The sequence below is a fragment of the Balaenoptera ricei genome, chromosome 7 (genome assembly GCF_028023285.1).
Source record: "Balaenoptera ricei isolate mBalRic1 chromosome 7, mBalRic1.hap2, whole genome shotgun sequence".
Taxonomy (NCBI): Eukaryota; Metazoa; Chordata; class Mammalia; order Artiodactyla; family Balaenopteridae; genus Balaenoptera; species Balaenoptera ricei.
In genome coordinates, this window is record NC_082645.1 from 103,169,505 (window position 1) to 103,191,989 (window position 22,485).

Below are 22,485 nucleotides of genomic sequence, written 5' to 3' on the forward strand. Positions count from 1 at the left end.
CACTTCAGATACCTCCCCCGTGTTGTTTCTGCCTAAAGGAACGCGTTCAAGGCAGTTTTCCAGCCAACAGGTTTTGTAAAAGGCTCGGAGAAAGCATAAGAGCCATGGCCCCCGATGGGCACAGTATTCAAAGGGCCTCAGGTGGTGAGGAAAATGGCCCTGCCAGGAGGATGACCCACTTGACCCACTTCCCAGACTTCTCGAGGCCGGACCTGGGGTGCAGGGCTAGGGTTCCCCCCTTTCACCCCTCCTCTCTGAAAGCCAAGTTTGGCCTGAAGTGTCGGGTTCTCAGTTTAGCTGCAAAACCTGGCTCTGGCTTACCCTCCTGAGACCAGCAGAGGGCGCGCGCCACCCGCGAGAAGGAGGTTGCAGCCGCAAGCCCGGAGGGGAGCGGCAGGCGCAGAAGGGGAGAGTCCCTCCTCCTGAAAACGAGGAGGCAGATCCAGAGAAAAGATAGCGCTGGAGATAAGGGGACGGGGTGGGGGTGGGGGCGTTTGTGAGTGGGAGTGAGAGAGAAAGTCTGAGTGAAGGTAGGATGGGGAGGAGAGGAGAGGTGGGGAAGGGGATGAAATGGAGGGACGGAGGAAAGATTGAGATGGTGTGAAGATGAGACAAGGCGGGGTGGAGGTTGGGAGGAGGTGAGGAACTTGAGTAAGGATGGGTGAGATGGGGGAAGGTGGCATGCCGCTGCGCGTTGGGAGGGAAGTTGGGATGGGGTAGGGTGAAGGGGCAAGTGGAAGGCCGGATGAGGCAGGCTGGGCTCGACTGCCAGGTAGGAGGGGCGCTGCAGCAGGAACCCACGCACTAGAGGCTCCGCGCTCCCCTCCAGCAGCACCCAAACCTGCCTGCCCTCATTCTCTCGAGCTTTTCCTTGGCAGGCCTTTCTGCTCAGGACTGAGCTGGGCGTCTCACTACCTTCCCCCCCCACCCCACCAAGGTTCTGGTACAGCTAAGAACAGAGAGAAGAGGCAGTGGGGAGCTTGGGAGCTTTAATAGGTCTGGAAGGGAATAGAAACACAAGGCAGTCCTGTGGGAGGTTGGGAGCGGGAGGAAGGGGGCCCGGAAGCTACCTAGAAGCGTCAAGGGAGACGCGGCCCTTACCAAGCCCGCTGAGGTGCCAGGGGAGGAGAAGGTGGACTCTGCTGGGCCTCGGCCATACTGGAATCGGGGCAGCTCCGTGGGGGACAAAAAAAAGAGAGAGAGAGAGAAAATTTGGAATAAGAGAGGGGTCATAATGGAGGGGCTTCCAGGAGCCAGAGGGAAGTACAGATGGAGGGGAGGAAAAATCAGGGGAGACCCGAGAACCCCTTTCAGGGATCTGAGGTCTAGAAGAAGGTTAGAGGAAATGCGGGCACAGTCACCCTCCCTCGGGGGTTGCGGGATGAGGCGGGGGGCAAATCCGGCGTTAAAGGAAGATTGAGGCGACTTCAGGCCCCTTCCCCCGGGGCTGGGTGCAGCGGGCGGAGTAAAATCTGAGGTTGAAGGAACGGCGGCGGAGGCGCCGGCCCCTCTCCGGGATGTGGATGGGATTGAGCGAGGCTCTGGGCGTCTGGGAGAAGCCACGGGGCATCCGGCCGCCCCGTCTAGTGGTAATGGCCCCCCAGGTGCGAGGCGGCGGCCACCGCGCCGAAGGGCCCGGACGGGGGCTGCAACCCGGGGCTGGGGTAGAGCGCGGCGGTGGCGGCGGCGGCGGGGCCCGGGCCCGGCCAGTAGGAGAAGCCGGCGGGCGCGACGCCGGCCGAGGCGGCCATGAGGTTGAGTTTGGAGAGGCCGGGGAAGGGCAGTGGGGCCAGGCTGGGCGGCAGCTTGTAGAGCGCGCCGTCCTGGGCGGCGGCGGCCGCGGCGGCGGCCGCGGCGGCCGCGGCGTGAGCGTGCGCGGGGGGCGGCTGGCAGGCCTGCGCCAGGCCCTGGAAGTCGAAGCGGTAGGCGTAGCGCTTGCCGTGCACCTTGCTCATGATGTTCTTGTCGTAGTAGTAGCGCAGCGCGCGGCTCAGCTTGTCGTAGTTCATGTTGGGCTTGCTCTTGCGCTCGCCCCAGCGCCGCGCCACCTCGTCTGGGTCCGTGAGCTTGAACTCTCCGTGGCCACCCTCCCACGCGATGCACCCGGCGTTCGCGCGGTCAGCCAGCAGCTCCAGCAGAAACTGCCACAGCTGGATCTGGCCGCTGCCTGTGGGGAAGGGGGGCAGTCAGACACCGGCGGGATGAGGGAGTCTAGCGGCGGGGGAAGAGGTGAGGTGGGAGACGACCTCCCCCGCCCCGAGTCGGGGGTGGGGACCGATGTCAGGGAGGAAAAGGGCACGTCCAGCTGTGTAACTGGGCACAGCTCGAGCGGCTGGCCAGGGAGGGACTGATCAGCAAAGCCGTCCCTAGCCAATACCGCGCTTTTGCACAATGGAAACGAGTCTCCCACTAAGGAGGACGCAACCCCGCGGGCGCACAGCTTTGTGAGAATTGGGGGGAGAAGGGGAAGCATCACCTCCTTCGTGTAGAGGTAGAGGCGCTCCAAGGCACAGGGCTTTCGGAGGTGAGCAAAGGCGGGATATCAGCCCTTCGGCTGAGTGCCCTTACTCGGTGCAGAGCCTGCACAACCGCACAGGGTAGCCTACATAGGTGGTTAGACTGCCACATCCCAGCTGGACCACGTCCAGAGATCCAGAGGGAAGAAGCAGGCCTGCAGCAGGATCACCCCAGCCACCGGACAAGGCATACAGTTGGACCCCCTGCCCGAGGTGGAGACGAGGTGGTGGCTGGCTTCTTCGAGGTACCACATCAGACAAGAATGGGCACAGTGGCTCCCTAAGCGTGAGAGGAATGGCAGCCTCTGAAGTCTCCCCACCCTTGCCAGCGTCTGGTGCTGGGGCTACTCCGGTTCGGCCTCTTTTTTCGAAACAGGCGGGATTCCCAGGGTACCAAGGTGTCATAGTTCCCTGGGGGCGTGATGCGCCGCTCTGAGAAGAGGAGAGGAGACCGGGAAGCCTCTCTGCTTGGCTCCCTGCCTCCTCCCATCGTTGGCCAATCTCCAGACTCTTCTGCCCTGTCTGGATTTGGGGGGTTGCTAAAAACGGCCAGGAGGCTTTCCCGGGTAAGTGGGTAATGAGAGAGAACTCCTGCTTCTCTGTCTTGGAGCCTCAACCAGACAGTTGGAGAAAAATCTTGATAGCATTACCCGCCCTCCTCCCCCCCCCCCACACTCTTTCAGAATAAAAGGGATTTTCCTCGAAACTGTCTGATTGTTTTAAATTGAGCCTGCTGAAAGTCTCTTCTTTTTTCAACAGCTCGCTCAGAACCCAGATGCTGCCCTCCACCATCATTTTGATCCCAGTCCCTCCACACCAGCCCGGTGAGGAGCTGCCTGGCCTCCAGGTCAGGAGCATTGAATTTTAGGGTCAGAAGCAAGGGAAGATTTGGGTAAAAATGTGCATCTGGTATGAGGGACGTAGAGGCTTGGAAACTCATTCCTGTTGGGTGTTGTGTTCCCTTTTGGATAAAGCAGTTGCCAACCTTGTTTTTCTGGTTACGGTAACTTGGTGAGATCTAGGGTACCGACTGGGTGGGGACCTGTGGGGAGGCTTGACCTGGAAGGCCAGACAGGTTCGGCCGCCAACATGGCAAAACCGAGGATAATTTAGCCACTGGCAGAGAGCGGGTGACCAACCTGGGAATCAACTGCAACGGCCCAGAGGATTTGGCTCACAGAGCCTGGCATGGGCCAGTGGGGCAGGTGGGTGCTGGCCCTGGTGCTAGTGGTGACTCGGCCTGGAGTGGCCAGAGAATAATTCTCCGGGTCACCTTGCTGGGCGGTGCCGATGCCTTGGGCTCCCGCTGCCAGTAGGGAAATGACACCAAGCACCTCAGCCCCAGCCCCACAGCAGGAAAAACATTCCCAGCTGAAAAGGGGGTGGGGGCAAGATCTTCGTCTGCCCTGGCCTTCGAGTTCAACCCTGGGTCTCAGAAGGTGCAGGAGCCACAGGCCAAATGAATGTTCCCCACACACTCCCCCCCCCCCCGAGCCTCCCCACAATCATGCCCCGACCCTCTGCTTCCCAAAGCCCAGCATTGCATATCGCTCCCACCCTCTGTTCAGGTGGCAGTGGTGCCTGTCTGTATGCGGTGGGTACCCCGGACCCGATCCACTGTCTTCGCCTCCGCCCGTCCACCCCGCCGGCCAGCTCACCTTTTTGTACCGCGGGGCTCAGCGGCCCCCATCCCGGGCTCTTTCCTTCCTTGAAGAGACCGTCTCCGACGGGATCTGTGGCAGCAGGAGAAAACAATCAGGCGGATCCAGGCGGAGGTTGCCGACTTTACCGAAAGGGCCCCGGGCCAAGGCTCAAGGGGGAAGAGGGGGGTGCCTTGGTTCCCCGGCGCGAGGCTGGGGGCCCGATCCGTCCGGCTCCTCCTCCCGGAGCCCGGCCCGGGCGCGCGCCGCGCGGAGCCCCTCCATAACGCCCAAGTCAGGAAACGCGTCCAGGAAAAAGGAAATCCGCTTTCTGAACGGGCCGGCGGGAGCCTTATAAAGCCGAGCGGGGTTTGCGCCAGCGAGCCGGAGCGCGCAGAGCCCACCGGAGAGGAGAGGGCGCCTGGAAAGCTGGGCTGGTGGGAACGCTCGGAGCACGGAGGTGAGGAGCCACGAGGGCGCACGGGAGACTCCCGGCTGACCACAACCTCCCAACACTGCACGCGCACTGAGTCCCCTGCCACACTGTAGACCTCTGCTCCCCCTGCCAGGCTCTTTCAGCCCCTGAGCAGGCGCTCTTGGCTTCCCAGGCTCCCAATCTGCTCACTTCAGGTCCTCTAAACCTCACACTAAACCCCCAAAGCGCTCCATCTGCCTTTAAGGTCTCCCAATGCCCTAGATTGCTCAGTTCTCCCAGCGATCCGATTCTCTGGACAGCGCCCCTTTCCCTTGGACCGCAGTATCCCCTTCCCAAGCCCCAGCCCAGACTTCCCGCCCCGGGTCCTGGTGCCTCCAGCCCCCGGCTGGTCCCTGGTACCTGGCAGGTACATGTTGATCAGCAGGGGCTGGGAGGCGCCGCTCTGTCTCATCGCCGCCAGGGCCTGGGCGGTGGGAGGTGGGGGTGGGGGGGTGGGAGAGGGGGATCGCGTCAGGCTTTGCGCTCCGGGGCACCGATCCCCGCCCGAGGCGACAGCGGGTGACAGGGAGAAGGCGCTGGGTCCAGCAAGGCCTGGCGGGAGGGGGCTGCCCGGGTGTGGCGGGGGATGGAGGGGTCCTGGAGCGATGCTCCCAGCTACCAGGCTGCTCGGAACCCTCCGGGCCCCCGCGCGGGCAGGGGCCGCAATTTCCGTTTTAATTAAAGAGCTGCAGCCTCGGGCCCCCCGGACCCCGCCCCCGCCCCTCTTATCGCCCCATCGCAATAAAGTCTCCGACTTGCCGCGCGGCAGCCAAGCGCACCCGGCAGCCCCCCGCACCTCGCAACCCGGGAGACGCGCGGGGGATGGGCCTAGGCCTCGCGCTCTGACAGGGGTCAGGAGCCCATTTCTTTTCCGCCTCCCTGACTCTGAGCAAACAGGAGTGGGGCGGGGTACCCGGCCCCACCTCGGACCCCCGGGGCCACAACGGGGGTGGGGGCTCCCTCTTTCTCACCCATTTCCCCCCCCCACCTCACCGCTCCACTCTCCTCCCCTCCCCCACCCCACCCCCACCCGGGTTCCCGTCTCCAGGCTGCGTTATCTTCATCTTCACTTTTAAATTTCCGCTTCCCTCCCTCTCTTCTGTCGCTGCGCTCCCGGTCGGCAGCCGTTGCTCCCTTTATCTACCCCCCTTCCTCCATCCCCGCTACTCCTCCCTCCTCCTCCTCTCCCACTCTCTGCTCTTCCCTGGAGACCCGATCTCCTTCCCTGTCTCCCTCTTGTTTTCCCCGGTTTCCTGTCTTTCCGGGGCTCCCAGGCCTCTGGGCCAGCGCTGGGGCGTCTCCCGCACAACTTTTAGTGGCTTGCCCTTCCTCCCCCTTTCTAGGTCTCTCCTTCTTCCATCTAGTCCCTCCTCCTCCCATCTCCCCTTCTGTCTCCTCTCTACCTCTCCATCCCATCTCTCTCTTTCCCTTCCTTTTCTCATTCGTTTGTTCTCACTAATTTGTGGCAAATGGTAGGCTCGTGACCCCCCTTCCACCCCCCCCCCAACCATTTCTCTTCTATCTTTCCCCATCCCTTGTCATCCCAGCTTACCATCTACCCTCACAACTATTCCCATCCTGATTATCCCAGAACTAGGCTGCAGTTGGCACCTTGCTCTAGTAGGAATAGAGGAGTTAAAACAGGTGCACCGTACAAGGTCCCAAACCCAGGGGGAGTGGAAGTAAGTACACTCCAAGAAAGGGGCAAAGAGGGGTATTAGCAAAGCTGATGTGGTTCCCAGGTGGCCTGGAGTCTCTGGGTACCTGTGGGGCTTCCTGGCTCTGGAGGGGCACACTAAGGAGGGATGCTGGCTGAAGATGAGTCTCTGGGACAGGAGCCCACCTGCAGTCATGCAGCACCTGGTGACTCTGGTCAGAATTGGTAATCTCAAGGCCTTTCTCTCCCACTGCTTGACTTCAGGAGGTGAGGAGACCTGGGACTTCAGGGCACTTGGATGGAAGCGGGCAGGTTTTCTGCAGGATTCCTCGTCCTGGGTTGCCTGACTGAGGGTGGCTGGGAAGTCCAGCTGGGGGAGGGGTTTCTGTGGGGCCCCTTGCATTCTTCACTTGCTGTAACTCCTGGGGTGTTCCTCCTTGCTGGTGGAGGGTACAAAAATCAGAAGGAACCAAGGAGGAGTGTGGGAGGTGAGTCTAGGGGAAAATGGAGGGGCTCCCAGCTGAGCCACTGGGATCTCCCTCTCAGAGGAGCTCCAGTTTCTTCAGGATCCCCTTAGGATCCTAAAGGGACAGGCGTGGAGGTTTCAGGATGTGGAGGTGGAATCTGGTGGGGGAAAGATGAGAGGTTGGGATGCTCCCTGGGGACAAAACTCAGGGCTTTGAGGGAGCAGAGGGTCTTGAGGGTCCGGCCGAGGTCTCACACCCTCTCCTTCATGCTTTCTTGTCACGTCCCCAGATAGAAAATGAGGAACAGGAGGCCAGAGTTGCAAGAGTGGGGAGGCAGCAAGTTTCACCCACTAATGCTCTGAGTGGAAGGCTGAGGCAGAAGGGAGAGGCGCTTAGGGTGGGCGTCTATCCGGACATCCCAGCTCTGAGCTGATGAAGGTTCAACAGCTCAGGCTCTGCCCCCACCACTGCCTCACTGAGGACTCAGGGACTGAGGGGTAGGTGGGCTCTGGGAAGAGTTTGTGAGGGAGTGAGGGGCATACCACTACCTCACCTGGATCTTGGCTGCACCACTGGAAAGGAGATAACCTCCTGCGTCCCCTTTGGCCTTTGGCTGAGTGCAGCCAATGAGCAAGTCCAGGCAGCTTCCCTGCCATCCTCCTCCCACCTGGCTGGGTGTGAGCCCCACCGTGTTCTGCAGACCATCAGCCTGCCCAGAATAGAAGGAGGGTAGGAAGGTGAAAACACTCAGGCCCAGCCTGGCCTCTGCGCACCCCTTCCTTATTTGCTGATGTGGGGAGCAGAGCTGGACCCGTGGGTCTAAGAAAACCTAGAAGATCCATGCTGGCAAAGGCTGCAACAAATATTAGCTCTCCCAACTCCTTCACTGTACAGGTAAGGACACTGATACCTAGAGACAGGGCGTGCCCTGGTCAGGGTCACACTGCCAGTTCCTGAAGGCATCTTGCTGGGTGGTCCTAGTAACCATGGACCTTCCTGGAGGGAGGGCAGCTCAGCTGATGGTAGATACCAGATCTCCCTTTGCCCACTGCCTGCCCCCAATACAGGCAGTGTGGAGATGGGCTGCTGGGCTCTGAGGCCAGTTTGTCTGGGTCTGGGTTCAACTCCAGATCCCCTATTTCCTAGTTGCGTGGCTTTTGGGGAAGCTACATAACCTCTGTACTTTAGTCTCTTCATCTGTAAAATGGGGATTATAGTACCAACCATACAGAATTATTAGGCTTATATAACACATGCTGAGTGCTCAGACAAAGCTGCATATATTTAGCTGTTGTTACTATTACCATGCCCCCAAGGGGACAGTTAGGAGCCTGTGACCACGCAGGAACCCCAGGCTCCTCTGGAGCCCACAAAGATTTGGGGCTCTGCTGAGGCCTGAGGCTTTTGGCCACAGCTCAGGTCAGCCTCCAGGTAACAGCTTGGATTTGGGGTCTGGAGCCCTGTGTTCAGGTCCTGGCTTTGTCACCAATTAAGTGGATGGCCTCATCAAGCCTTCTCCCTCTCAGAGGACCTCCAGTTTCTTCATTGGTGAAATGGATGAAGAATGGAAGCTATTAGGAGGATCAAATGTGACAGGGGCGATGGACTTTAGAACCCATCTAGGTATAAAGCAGAATTCATACCCCACCTAGAACTCTGTCCTTGGTCCCCTGACCCAACCCTGAGATCCATGGGGAGAGTCAGGGAAGGGAGGTCCAATGGTAACTGCCCTAGTGCTTTTCTGAACCACAAGCATTTTCAGGGAGTTCTCCTTGAATCCTCACAACAACCCTGTGACAGAGACAAGGCAGGACTCAATAGCCCCAGTTTACAGGTGAGGGAATTGAGGCTGGGGGAATGCTATGTGAATGGGTCCCAGGTGTTCTGACTTCTGGTCCAGGACTCTTCCCAAGGGAGCAGATGCCTGACTGTGCACAGCTGGGCCCCTGGGAAGTGCCCAGGTCCAAATCTGACTTTTCTCCAACATCGCTTTGTCTCCCCTGGGCTGGGGCAATGATCTGGGCCACCCCTCCCCATGGATAGGTCCACCAGGGGCTTGAAAACTCAAGCATCCCTGAGGGACAAGATGAAGGGCCTCCCAAGGGCCTTGAAGGCCCTGCCTATGTGGGTGAGATTATCATAAACTGAGCCAAAGAGGGAGCTGGAAAGAAGCCACTTTGGTGCCACAGACTCTGATGGCTGCTGCCGCACTCAACCCCACCATGGCTGTGGGCTTCTACCACCTGCCCCAGAACCCAGGCTCACTGTGGTCAGTGGCTCAGGGGTGGCCTCTCCAGCTCACTAGTCCTCTGAAGAGTGGGGAGGAAGAGGAAGAATGAAGAGGGAATTGTTTGAGACATCTGAGAGGCAAGGTATGCAAATGCTTTGTACAATAAATGCTGGAGCTCAATACCACGAGGGATTGTTATTCAAAGGGTCTAGGGCTTGGCTCAGAGAGAGGACATCTCCCCTAGGAGGCAGTGGGACCTCCCAGCAATTATCCCTCTCACACCCTTGCTCCTCTATAAGGCGGAGATTCTACAAAGCTGGGAAATGGGTGCAAGCTTCCCTTAGGCTGGATAGGGAGCCAGGGTGAAGATAAAGGCTGGAAAAGGTAGGGGTGGGGGTTAGAGAAGAACCCAGCAGGGCTCCTGCACAGAGTTAAGGAGGTCCTGCCCCAAATGATGGTGCCTGGCCCAGGGGGTGTGTGAACGTTGAAATTCAGCTATGAGCCCTGCCGTGGAGCTATGTGCGCCCAAACCAGAGGATGGCAAAGGAACTATCTGGGCTAGCGGTACCCCTGGTCCAAGCTGATAGGCCTTTACCAAGGAGAGGTGTGGGGCTGGTTGCATTTAACAGGATCCCCAGGATTCTTACCAGCATTTTCATCTCAGACCCATCAGCCACATACATCCTAAGCCAGTGTATGCTCCATAGTCAAGGGTCCTGGAGCCAGAGGGGAGGGGAGGGTTGGCAGAGAAGGACCCTCAGAAGGATAAGGATGGAGATTGCAAAGCAAGACACCAAAAAGGAGGCAAGAGGGGCAGGCAGGTTCAGGAGCCTTTATTGAGGGTCCTCAGGGGAGGCGCCGGGGCTGTGGAGCTTAGTGCTGGACTCTCCGAATGGACTGCAGCTGCCCGGTGTGGGCCTGCGTGCCGAATTCACTGTAGTTACGGAACTCCCCGCTGTGGCGGTCCTGCTCCAGTACATACTGGTAGCCCCGGTAGCCTGGGTACTGGTAGGCCACCCACCTAGGCCAGAGAAGGCACAGGGGTGGTAAGTAGGCTCTGCCCCCACCCCCACCGATGTCCTCCATGGCTGGTCCTCCTTTCTCAGCTCCCAAACCCCAGCTCCAAAACCATGGCTTTGGTTTTCCCTACATGGATCTCTCCCTGCCCTGTCCACTGCTCCAGGTCTTCCTAACACCTTCTTCATCTTGTCTCCTATTCCCACCCTCCATTGCCCCCTCACCCATGTTTTCAATCCCTTCCTCTACCCCACGTTGCCCCCCTGACTCATTCTCCTATTACCTGCCCCATCCCTCCCAGTCTGTCTCCACCATCTCACTTCCCCTTGCCTCTCAGTCTCCCATGACCTCACTCCCCCTGTCCCCTAGCCCCCAGTGTCTCTCTTTACGGTGTCTCTTAGCACCCGCATCACTTTTCCCCACCCTCCTCCCTGGTCCCCACTGCCTCCCTCCTCTTCTTCCCTGTTCCAGTCCCAGGACTCACGCTCCAGAGCTGACTTTGAGGGAACCCACATCCTTGCTGGCCCAGCCCATGGAAGGCAGGGATGGGTAGTCATCATTGAGTTCAAACTTGCAGCCCTGGAAGTTTTCCCCCTCAAACAGTGTCACACGGCTGTCGCTGTGGTTCTGAGGCACAAGAAGGTAGGGGTGGACAGGTCAGGCCCTCCAAAGAGGATACATTCTCAGCCCGACTCCCCCAACACTCTGCCCAGCATAAGCTGTAAAGACACAGGGTCCATAAACACACCCAGAGTTCACTCCATCAGCTCCATATCAGTCTGGGAAGCTGGGATGCTCAGAGGTCCCCAGCCTGGTCCCTTCTATGGCTTTGGATTGAGGTGGTGAGACTGAGGGGGTTGTTCCCAGAGACACTTCCAGGTCAGGGATAGAGAGCATCTTTTGACATGGACATGTTTTGCAGGAGGAAAATCAGAGGTCCTGAGAGAAATCTGGTCAACTAAACAAGACAGCTTCCCTAAGGAAGCATTGACTATCAATCCCCTGCCCAGCACCCTGGACATAGCTTCTCATAGGGTAGGACCCAGAGAAGGGTGGAGAGCAAAGTCAGAACGTACAGGCCGGGGCATCAGTGTTTGTTGAGTCTGGGCTCCCATTGCCCCAGGGCCTTACCCCTGCAGGGCTCCTTGGCCTCCTGGGATGGAGAAACTGGGCTGAGGCAGCTTTCTGTCTTCCACCACACAGCCCCAGGCCTCACCAGTAGGGTAGATAAATCAGCAGAAATGGGAATTGAGATCCTCCCCTCCAGTGTATTTGATTCATTTCCAACCCTTGCCCCCCAAACACACACACAGAGACTAACCCCTCCTCAGCCTTGATCCCTGATTGAGTTCTATTCTCATGTTAACCTTTGTGACCAGGGTCAAATCACTTTGCCCTCTGAGCCCCATTTCCACACTTATGTATGAGGTTAAGGGCAGTCACCTCACAGTGCTGTGTGACAACAGAAGCGCTCGCTGACATGTGCGGACGTGTGGACGACTGGGTGTGAGGAACTGGGCTCAAGACTGGCATGGTCTCGGGGCTGTCCGTGGTGCTGATTTCCGATGCCTGGCTTAGGCCCACGTTCCAAAATTTCTGAGACCTCTCTGGTTCTGGGAAGTAATGCCACTCCCACCCATCTAAGAGTTGTGTTTACACCCCCCATACAGTGAGTGGATGGTCTTTCCAGGTGCCGTGGTGGGGCCAGGGCCTGGAGCTAGGAGCTGGGATGCAGAGGAGGAGGGGGAGGGCTGTGCTCACCGCGCAGAGCACTGGCCGGAAGGACAGCAGCTGGTCGCTGTGGTGGCCGCCACTGCCGCTCCAGGCACTCCAGCGAGGATAGTCACCCTTCTCCAGAATGAACTGCTGTCCCTGGAAGTCGGGGTACTCGAAGGCCACCCAACTGGGGAAAGATAATGGAAGCTTCGAGGCATCTGCCCCAGCCTCATTCATTCCTCCCCCTCCCCCTTGCTTGCTACAAAACCGATCTTTGTCTCCACCCAAGGCCTTTCCCCTACCACACCCATCACAAAGCAACCCAGCCCCTGTAGAGGCTAAAGACCCTAAGCCGGCTGCTATCTGGGGTTTGAGGGGTCCAGGCTTCCAGCTCAGGGCCCCCAGGCTGGAAGGAATTTTCCAGTCTACGAAGATCACCCGACCAAGCACTCCTACCGCAAGAATTTTGGCCCCTGCAAAGGTAGTTGTAGGAACCTCCCTAACCTGCGGTAGCAACCTGTGATAGCAACAAACTGCAATAGCTCAGGGGCCTCAGCTTTCTTGAGGGTCCCAGTCTCTAGGAGACCAGGGTGGGGCGAGCGGAAGGGATTTGGCTTCTTTTGCTAAACGAAGCTTAGAGCCATCTAATTTTGGAAGGGACAGAATTACACTGGGAACCCCTTCAGGGTTCAGGCTGGCCCCACGGAGTCCCGCAAAGGGTCGCTTCTCGCCTTTATCCCTTTAGCTCACACGAGGATACAGTCTTTCTCATGATTTGTTTTGGGGCAGGTGGGGAGTTTTGAGGAAGCTTAGGTATGTTCCATGTTGCTGGGTCTCTCTCAGGCAGGGCTTACATACAGTCTGGGGAATGGAGGACTGGGAGCCAGTCTCGGAGCTTGCGCCAGGGGAGCCTGGCGCCCCGCAACCCAGCCCAACCGCGCCGGGGCATCACTCACGCGCCATTTTCCACCTTGACCGAGCGCACCCGGCGCAGGCCTACGCGCTCGCCGATGTTGGCGCAGTCACTCAGCAGCCGGCAGCGGCGGCCCTGGAAGTCCTCCTCATCCCAAAGCGTGAGGCTGGCGGGCGCTGGGCCCTGCGCGGGGGCGCTGCTCATGCCGCTGCAGACAGGGACGGGACCAAGCGCTCAGCGTCTCGAGAGCCCACTCCCCGCCCAGGCCCGCCCAACCCCGATGGGAGGTGAAGGACCGCGGGCTGGACCCTGGCTGCTAGCGGCTTTTCCCCGTCTCGCCCTCCCCCGGCCGAAGAGACCCCGCCCCAGCACCGAGTATTCACCGGGTGGGTGAGCGCGGTACTGACGGAAGCGGAGAGGCTGCGCGCGAGCTGGGCGTGCGGGGCTTTATACCAGGCCTCGCCCCCTCTCCGCACCCTCTCCCGCTGGGGTGGGGGGGGGGAGCTGAGTCAGCGGGCAAGCTGCGGTCAGCTCTGGTGTCCCCGGGGGAGCCGCGGCCTTTCCCGCAACCGCTGACCTGGCCCCAGCCCTCGGGGATTACAATAGAAAGTGCTGAGACACATGTCCGGCGCTCGCCACAGCCGAGGCTGACTCCGCTTTTTCTTTTTGGGGGGCCTGAGCCAGGCCGAGACCTTCAGGGATAGAGGTACCAGGCCACCCGGTGGCCACCCCGCTAAAACCGCGCTTTCCTGGCTCGAGATGCGGAAGTTCTTCCCAGCGTCTAAACTCCTTTTCTTTAGAGGTCGAGGCCTCTCTTTGGGGCGACGCTAGGGAGGAAGTAGACAAGGTTCCCCATAAGAGACTTTCCTCACGACCCTCAGCCCTCTTTTCCCTGGACGGTGGGCCATCGCGGCCCGTTTCTTGCCAAGATCGAGTCCCCAGACCCGGTGCTGAGCTCCCGAAGTTTTCTTGCGCAGAGGTGCTGAGAAGAGGCGATGACCAGGACTCGCCGCAAGGCGGCGCTGAGTGCAGGAAATGTAAACCTCCCAAGGGAAGGCACGGATTTGCAAAGCGTTCAGGGAGTGGCTCGCTACTGCAAGTAGGAAGAACATCTCAACTTCAGCGCGGCCGGAACCGTGGCGCTCCCAGCCACCAGACAAAGCTCCCAGTTTTGGGGCCTCCGGCCACGACGTCAGCCTGAGATCTAGCAGCTGATTATTGAGCGCCTAGTTCGGGCCAGACCCTCTACTCAGAGCTTTTACGTGCGTGATCTCAGCTAATTGTAGCACCGACCAGTTGAGGCAGGCGGTGTTATTGCCTTGCATTTCACAGATGATCCTGCGGCCCAGAAGGGTACCGGAACGCAGTCGGGGAGGTGTCACAGCTGAGAAGCGGCCCAGCTGAGGTGTGAACCTGGGTTTCTGTTTTGACTGTAGGTCTTAGGCTCTTACCCCCAATCCCACTGCCTTGTACGGTGGGGGGAGAGGGGAAGGTAGGGTGTGGGGAGGGAGAAATTTAGGGGGAAAGGTTTGGGGGCCCAGGGAAGTTCTAGGGAGGAAATTTCCTCACAACGTGCAACAGAATTTCCTAGCCATCATGGCTGTCAAGGAGACACAAAGGCTTCTGGCAAAATTGTGAGTGTTCCTTAATGGAGGGGGTATTCCAGCAGAAGCGGAGGGGTGAGTAAGAAGGAAACTAATATTTTGTTGTTCCCATGAACCAAGTGCTTCTCTTATAAACTCAACAGTCCAAAGTGGTAGGTTTTGGTGAACAGATGTGGAAATTGAGGCTTGGGAGGTACAGGGCCTTTTCCAAATCCACATGGCTAGCTAGTGTCAGAGCAAGATTAGAATTTAGACCTTTTGACTCCAAAGCCGGTGCTGTTGCCACCCAACCTCCTGTGACTAAAAGGGCTCACAGGCCAGATGCAGCTGCCCCAAATCCGGAAGTCTAGTTATGCTGGCTTCTATGCTTTCTCCCAACTGCCAAGCTCACTCCAGCCTCAGAGCCTTTGCATTTGTTGCTCCTGTTACCTGGAGCGTCTTAGTCACAAGATCTTGGCATGCTGGCTCCTCTTTTACCACCTGGGTGATGCTGTTCCTGGCATTTACTGTCCACCACATCACCCTATTTTCTTTATAGCATTTATTACTCTGTAAAGTTGTCTTTTTCATCTTTTGTGTATGGCTGTACTGTTTCCTTTTGTACTAGACTGTAAGCTCCATTTAAAGGGGCAGGGGCTGTGTCAGTCTCATTTTCAGTTGTTATCCTCCAACCTAGCACAGTACTGGACACATAGTAGGTGCTCAATAAAACTTCTGGAATGAATGAGTGAACAGGGTGGTCAGGTTGGGCCAGATGTCCATGGGGGAAGGGATGTAGAGGAAATTCTCCAGTGAGAGTGGGGGGGTGACGGTTTGCACATCCCACCGACCTCCCCACCCCTGAACAGGCACTGGGGGAATTTGGAGTCTCCCTTGAGTCTCTCTTTTCACTGGTGAGTAATTGCTGTCAAGGATCATAACGTGTGTGAAGGTGAATGCCAAAAGTACAAGGCCCTATAACATAGAGAGTAAAGCCCAGTTTGGAGGTTTTAAGTCAGAGCAGGGACAGCCACAACCAGGTTTGACTGCTGATGTGGTCAGAACCATGCGCAGTCCCGACTCCCTATGCTAGAGGCGGTTTGGACACATAGGGTATAATTTTCCCCAAACCCAAAAAGGGGAAATTCAAGCTATCGAGGGAGGCAAGAAACAGTCCTGGGCTGTTCGTGACCCGGCAGTTTGTCTCGGTTTCACAAGTTAGGGCTATCGCAGCGGTGAGAAGTGAGGAACCGAATCTCTTCCCTTCTCTCTTCCTCCCCCATCTCTATCCAGCAATTCTGTATACGGCCACCAGGGGGGGCGCGCGGGCCGCTCTGGGTAGAACGCCGGAGAGGTGGGGACGGGGGGCGGGGAAAGGAAGGGGGAGTTGATCTGAGGCTGAGGTCGGGAGGGGCGCCGGTGGCGAATGCGTCAGGCTGTGCGTCTGCGCTGGTCAGTGACGCGGGCGCCGAGTCTAGTCCCGAGGGTGCGGGGGTGGCTGTCAGAGTGTGGACGCTGTATTTTCGGGAGCTGGGGCTGGGAGGGCAGTTTCCGTGTTGGTGGGACCACCGTATTCCACAGGAGTGTGTGTGTGTGTGTGTGTGTGTGTGAATTAGAACAGCCATCGCTCCTCTCCTAGTCCTATATTCTGATCTTGGCTCTGCACTAAGTAGCTGTGTGGCACTAACTAGCTTCTCCCCTCCTCTGACTCAGTTCCCTCATCGGGAAAATGGTGTGTAGGTCCCACTGCCAGCACAGGATAGTCCATGGCTTTCAGTCCAGCTCTCTCAGAAATGGGCACACCCACCGACACTGCCAATAGCCAGTTGCCCAGATCTCTAGACTCTCTCAGACTCCCCACATCCTTCCAGACCCCTCCCTGGCTCTGGGCCTCATAATCATCAAGAAAGGGAAGAATGAGCCACTGAGGGGAAGGGGCTGTCAGGCAGCCCTTACTGGTGTGCTAGAATGGGGCTCTGGGATCCCTGCGCCTTTTCTGTACTATGGACCCCCTTCTGGCCTCCTTTCTCTACCAGGCTGGTCCACCTCCAGCCCCCCTTCCATTCCCCAGCAGCTGGTCCTGTTTGTTTTCCCAGATCAGTTGTGCTCAGAGCTTCCTGAAGGATGGATGCACAGGTGGCTTTGTTTGCCCTCTCAGCACCCTCACCCCTACCTCCTCCACATCCACAGCCTCAGCCTCTGGGCATGGGGAAGGGGGAGGAGTTAGACAAAAAAACAAGTGTCCCCAGGTCTACACATCCAAGAGACCTCACTCAAGATCTTGTAGGGTATCTCATTACCCGAAGAGAACTCCCCTCCCCCACCCTGTCCAGTCCTTCATCTCATATAGGGACCTTTGGTCCCACTTAAGAATCCTCAGGACCCACCCCCCATGATTCTGCCAAAGCACCCATCCCATAAGGCACACTAAGATCCCACAGAGAAGCCCTCAGACTCAGTCCTGTGTTCTCAGTGAGGCCCTGTATCCCGCTCAGATCTCCATCCCATATGGGGAAATGTAGATCTGACAAAGAAACCCTTAAACCCAATCCTGGACTCTCATCCAGGTCTCCATCCCAGGTAGAATCCCCAGAGAAGTGACGTCTCCCTCATATAGGACCCCATCCCTCGAACAGCCCGACTTCACAGTACTGATGGACAGCTTAGAGGGTCCCAGTGGTCAAAGTCCTCTCCTCAAGTCGGCCTGCTCCCACCCCTTTCCCTCATTTCACTGGGAAATCAGCCAGGGCTTTGGTGACTGAAGATGCAAATTCTGTGAATGTGGTGCCTTCCCCACCCTGTACCATCACCAGCCCCTCCTTTGCAGCCCTGCTCCTCCACTCCCCACCCCCACCCCAGCTCGGGAGCCAGGAACAGCAGTGAGCACCTTCCCTGGGGCTGTGAGGTCTGGTCTCCTGGGAGACAGAGATAACGCAGGGTGAGAGACTAGCTCAGCTCAGGCTGGGTCCGACAGCTGGGCCTGAAAGAGGTGGGTCCTGACGGGGTGAGAGCCCCACCCACACAGACTCATTGTCCTGTCCCTCTATCAACAGAGCCCCTCTTCTCTGCCCCTCAGTGGGGATGCAGAACTGGCCCCCATCCAGGGAGATGGGAGGCAGCTTTCACCACCACCCACTCACCCAGGCACAAAGCCACAGGGCTTGCACAGGGCGGCAGGGAGAGGGCACACACGTGCACACGTTCACATGGATGGAACCCACATGCATCACATGTGAACAGTCTTCTTCTAGGATTCAGTAGACACCTCAATGGTCAAACTCATTTATGGGCAGATGTTTGTTCACTCACTTATTCCTTAAATATTTAATAAAATGTACTATGTGCCAGGCACTGTGGTGGGTGCCTTGTGTACTTTCATATGCACACAGCCCACTCCACGGTTGCCTAGAGAAGATCATCTCAGTCACCCACTCAAGATCATACAGACACTGAAGGGTTAAGAGTGTGGGCTCTGGAGTCACACTGCTGCCTGGGTTAAAATCCAAGCTCCACTGCTTATAAGTTGGATGAACTTGTACTCTACTACTCAGATTTTCCCCCTGAAAAATGGGAATGATAGTCTTTAAAACTGTTGTAAAGATTTAAGTGCATGTAAAACCCAGAACTAGCCTGCAGTAGGCATCAAATAAATGTTCGCTGTTACTGTTGTGGTTATAACTGGCTTTGCTGCCTCGTTCTTCCTGCCCCCCTGGGGCTGGGCTGGGTTGTAGGGAGGAGTCGGGTAGCAGGCATAGCGGCATCCCCTGTCCCGAGAAGCCAGCCTAGCATTCAGGATGGGGAGCCTTCCTGCTTCACTCCATTAGAGCCGCTCTACTGATGAGCTCAGTTGGGGAGGGTCGGGGGGTATCCCAATTTCCTTTGTTTTTGTTCAAATCTCTGCTGTCTGGGTGGAACCAGAGACCTGACTTCTGGTCCCGGTGCTTTTCCTGGGTCCATATGTGGCCTTGGGCAGGTCATTCCCCATCTTGGGGCCACAGTTTTGTACCTGAAAACTAAGCTAACTGCTGATCCTGGAAGGGCCTCCCAGCCCTGACTCCTGTGATCCTGTGATGCCTCGGGAAGGCTCCCTTCCCTCCCCACCAAGCCTCTGCTTGCACCCCCACTCCCCACTTCCCACTTTTCTCACACACACCTGGCCTAGCCCGAATGAGGGGGTGAGTTGCCACTGTCGTCATGGGGACTAATCTCCGAGAAGGTCAGTGAGGCTCTGCTTCTGCCTTGGCTGGATTGGGTATTAGCGCCTGTGTGCAAACCCTCCCGCCCCCCGGTGCCTCCACTCCCAGGTCTCCACACTCTTACATAGACCCTGGGCAGCCTCCACACCCAGAAGTTCCACGGCTGGGCCAGAATCAGCAGGTGGGTAGTGGGGCCAGGGCAGCTGCCACAGCTGTCTGTCCAGCTGTGGCCAAGAGAGAAAGCGGGAGAGATGGAGTCAGATCCATGTCCCTCACTACTCACGTGGCCTGAGCTTTGTCCCTCTTCACCTTCTGCCCTTTAATGGGGAGAGGTGGGTCTCCCAAGTTAGGGGTATCACCTCTACTTCCAGCCCTGGCTCACGTTTGCAGGTCACATAGAAGCCAGCTCTTTCTCCTTTGTTGTGGGTAATTTCCCCATCCCGACGTGGGGTGGGATGGAGGCTGTTTTTACATAGCCTCCCCCTTCCCCTGCCCACACTGTCTCTTCCATCCTTGGTTACCCTGACCTCTGACCCAACGTCTTCAAATCCCATCTCTCTGGAGTGTACATCCCTTGTTATCTCACATTGCCTCTGTGTATCTCTGGTCTCTCTCTAGCTCTCACTTTCACAATCTGGGTTTGGGGGGGCGGTGTCTGCAGCCTGTGTGGACCCTGAAATCTTCCACACCCTCTGGGCTGCACCCTCTGTCTGTCCCTCTGTGCTTCTGCTTGGATTCTCCACCCTCTTGCTCATCCTTCTCCCCTCTCCATTTCTCATGGGCAGTTTGCTGGTCCCCCTATGGCCAGCCACACTCCAACTGCTCTTTCCCTTTTTCCGCTTCCTCCATTACCTGTCCCCTCCCCCGCTCAGGGTGCTGACAGGGATGACAGGAAGCAGGCTCCGGCTTTGAGCAGGGAGGGGGAGGGGGTGGGGGCCGCCTCGAACACCAGCTGCTGAACACCCCCCTCCCCAAGCCCTGCACCTGCAGGGCTGCCTGGCGCCTGGAGACTCCGCCCCTGGCCAGGCAGGGGAGGATGGACCCGGAGGAGAGGCCAGATCCCCAGCCAGGTCCAGGAAATGCGGGTCTAAGGGATGGGGGAGGTGGAGGTCTGGGGAAATTGCCGCCCCCACCAGCGGGGGAAGAGGCAGTGGCTCTCTGTCACAAGGGCAGACCCCAGCCCACTGGTGGCCTCATTCTTCTCACCCCCGCCCCCAGGACTGCTCTGTGTGTGTGTGTGTGTGTGTTTGTGTGTGTGTGTGCGCGTGCGTGTGTGTTGGGGGGTGGTCATTCCAAGGGGAGACCTCTTTGTTGTGCAGCCCCAGAATCTGGAATCCTAGCCAGAAGGGGAGTGCTCTAGCCACCTTCCATGATTGGGGGAGGGGAGAGGAAGCCCTCAAAGACACAGGGAAGATGTGCCAGCACCAGGGCCAGGCAAATCAATCAGTGCCAGGCTGGGCCCAGGACAGAAGCCTGGTCAGGGAGGCCAGGATAGGGGCTGCGCACACCCAGCCTGGGGCCCATGGACTTCCCCTCACCCTCATGCCCCAGGCTGCTGCACGTAGATCCAGCCTGCAGTCCGCCCTCTCCCCAGACCTGCCTGGGATCTGTCAGAGCCATCTCATCCCCTCCCCCTCCCTTTCTCTGTGCCAAGGACTCAGCAGATCCTGTGGAGCCTGCGGGTAGTTGGGTGAGGGGTGGCAGTGAAGTGGGGGGAAAGTGGAGAGGGAAAGCCAGCACCCCCAGGAACATCCAAATTGGAGTCAGAAGGGAACAGTGACTCCTGACCCTCATTCCCATCTCCCTGGGGACTGCCTTGGCCTGGGTGTGTGGGGTACAGTCCCTCCCCATAATGCTTCCTCACCCTTAGGGGAAACTGGGCTCCTTACTGCTGTCCAAGGAGCCCTCCTTCCACCCCTGACCTACAACTGGCCCTTCCCTCTGGGGCTGGCTCAGCATCACCATCAGTTTTGGGAGGTGGAATGGAGTACACCTGGAATCACAGGGCAGAGACTCAACTGGGAGCTCAGACTGACCCCAGGCCTCAGTTCTAGGCTCTCCAAGCAGGAGGCCAGGGGTCTAGGGCAATCTTCATCCTCCTCCCCCATGTCAGATCTTAACACTTTGAGTCACTGAAAAGGGGGGTGGTCTGTCCTAGGTTTGGGTTGTGGCTAATGACCCATGGACTCCCACCTAATCTGAGGGCCACTCAGACCTACCCCACCTCCAGCTGACTGAAACAAGAGGCCCTGGGATTATGAAGTTTGGGAAAGGCAGTGAGCTGCAGTGCCTGGGAACCCCATCAGGCAAGGGCTACCGGACCCCATGTTTGTCCTTTTCTATCAGTCTGTCTATCTTGAACATGGGAAGACTGAAGGATGGGTCAAGGAGATGGCAGGGAGTGAACCCTCAGGATGTCAGCCAAAGATATGTGGAGGAGCTGGACTTGATCCATTGTGATTCTAGCTCCCCCCACCCAGATTTTCCACACCTCATAGCTGTTGTTCCAACCCCTTGAGAGCCTCAAACTTCCCAAGTCAGGGGCCTCAAAAGTATTGCTAAAAGCCCAGAAACTAGGACATGGGGACTGGTGGGCCCCATGTGGGAGGCCAGACCAACCCCCCTCATTGCGCAAATGGGGGATGGGGGTTGGAGGAAAGCCCGAGGAGAGGCCATGAAATGACTTGCCCAAGGCCACAGAAGTCGCTGGGACAGAGCCGGACTAGAAGCAGGGTTTTCACCTCCGGAAGGGCTCCTGACCAGGCCCACAGCCCCCCATGCCACCCGGTGGAGCCTGCTCGGCCGGCCCGTATTATCCGGAATCGAGCCGGGCAGCCCAGGAGTTGCGGGCAGGACCAGGCAGGGCGGGCGGGGCCGGATGGGAGCCGGATCTCCCCGGGGAGCGGCGCACAGCCTCTCCGACCCTTATGGCGGCGGCGGCGGCGACAGGTGCTTGCGTGGCGATCGGGCCGGGCCCCCGGGCGGGTGCTGAGAGGCCGCCCCTGCCTCACGCGAGCCGAACGAACAAAACGCTCAGGTCCGGTTTGTGCGAGGGGCTCGTCGCGGGGCGGGAGCGGAGGGCCCGGGGCCAGGCTGTGGCCCTCGGTGGTCTCCTGGTCCTGGTCTTCGGCGGGCGCAGTGCGGCACAGCACTCCGCTAGCTGCCGCCCTCACCTGCGCGCGTCTGCGGCTGACACGTCGGCGGCCGCAGTGGCCACTACAGGTGCGCACCTGGCCCGCCCCTCCCTTCCTGGCAACCCTCTACCCGGCCGGGCCCTGCCTGGCTTGGTCCCCAGCGCACGCCCCGGAGCTTGTGCCGGAGCCCCGGCTCAGCGCGCTTTATACGGCCTACTCAGTCCCCGCCCCTAGACACACACACACACACACACACACGCACGCACACACACACACTCACACCTGTCCGGGCGCCCGTTTGCTCGGGGCAAATATTGACTCAGAGGAGGCGGAGCGCCCCTCTCCCCGCCCCCGCCTAGGCTTTGGGGCCGGAGCTCCTCCGAGGCCTTGGCGGTGGCGGTGGAGGGGGGGTGTCGGGGACCTGGGCGCCTCTGGAACAACACCAGATGTCACTTTTCCACCCACCTGCCTCGGGGAGAGGGGGGGAGGAGCCGAGGACAGAGGCTGCCAGGCGGAGGTTAGGGGGAACCGGAGGTGGGTATCCTAGGGAAAGTGGGACATCCCCTGGTCTGGGGATTCAGATTCACGATGGGAGTCGTTTAGTAGGGACTGTGGCCCGCTGTCTAGCGATGATCTCCACCCGCACCCCAGCGTCTAGTTCTTGGCCCTCCGCGAAGTGCCTCGATTTCCCTTCCTTCCCAACCTCAGCAGAGTCCCGGGAGCCCGGCAGATGCTGAGAAAAAGCTAGAGGTGGAAGGGCCGAGCCTCAGAGCAAGAGCGGCGGGGAAAGGGTAGGGGTGGCGACCTTGCTCCGCGGCCACCTGCTGCGCAGACCAGGCCTGGCGCTCGGCTCCTGTCCACCCGTCTCTGCTGGGGCAAAGGCCAGCCAGGCCCCGCCCGAAGCGCCCTCCACTGGCCAGACCAGGTCCAGCGCCTGGCAG

General features: G+C 58.7%; 2 protein-coding genes across 2 annotated transcripts; both read right to left on the reverse strand.

Annotated features, from left to right (window-relative positions):
* Positions 1–1,583: 1,583 nt before the first annotated feature.
* Positions 1,584–9,668, reverse strand: FEV (FEV transcription factor, ETS family member). The gene is given in 5 exon segments (XM_059927541.1): positions 1,584–2,167; positions 4,175–4,249; positions 4,992–5,097; positions 5,100–5,228; positions 9,633–9,668. Coding segments are annotated over 5 exon segments (930 nt in total).
* A 190-nt stretch (positions 9,669–9,858) lies between these two features.
* Positions 9,859–22,400, reverse strand: CRYBA2 (crystallin beta A2). The gene is made up of 5 exons (XM_059927419.1): positions 22,350–22,400; positions 12,675–12,839; positions 11,764–11,905; positions 10,487–10,629; positions 9,859–10,006 (listed from the first exon to the last, which is right to left on the reverse strand). The coding sequence occupies exons 2-5, from the start codon at positions 12,833–12,835 to the stop codon at positions 9,859–9,861; spliced, it is 594 nt and encodes a 197-aa protein (XP_059783402.1). The 5' UTR covers positions 12,836–12,839; positions 22,350–22,400.
* Positions 22,401–22,485: the final 85 nt, after the last annotated feature.

Bases quoted from the DNA above. Each gene is read 5' to 3' on its own strand.
- CRYBA2 (XM_059927419.1), bottom strand. From the start codon at position 12,835: ATGAGCAGCGCCCCCGCGCAGGGCCCAGCGCCCGCCAGCCTCACGCTT. The intron at 11,906-12,674 runs GTGAGTGATGCC...ATCTTTCCCCAG, and splicing joins GTCAAGGTGGAAAATGGCGC to TTGGGTGGCCTTCGAGTACC. The intron at 10,007-10,486 runs GTGAGTCCTGGG...TCTCTGGCCTAG, and splicing joins CTCAAAGTCAGCTCTGGAGC to GTGGGTGGCCTACCAGTACC.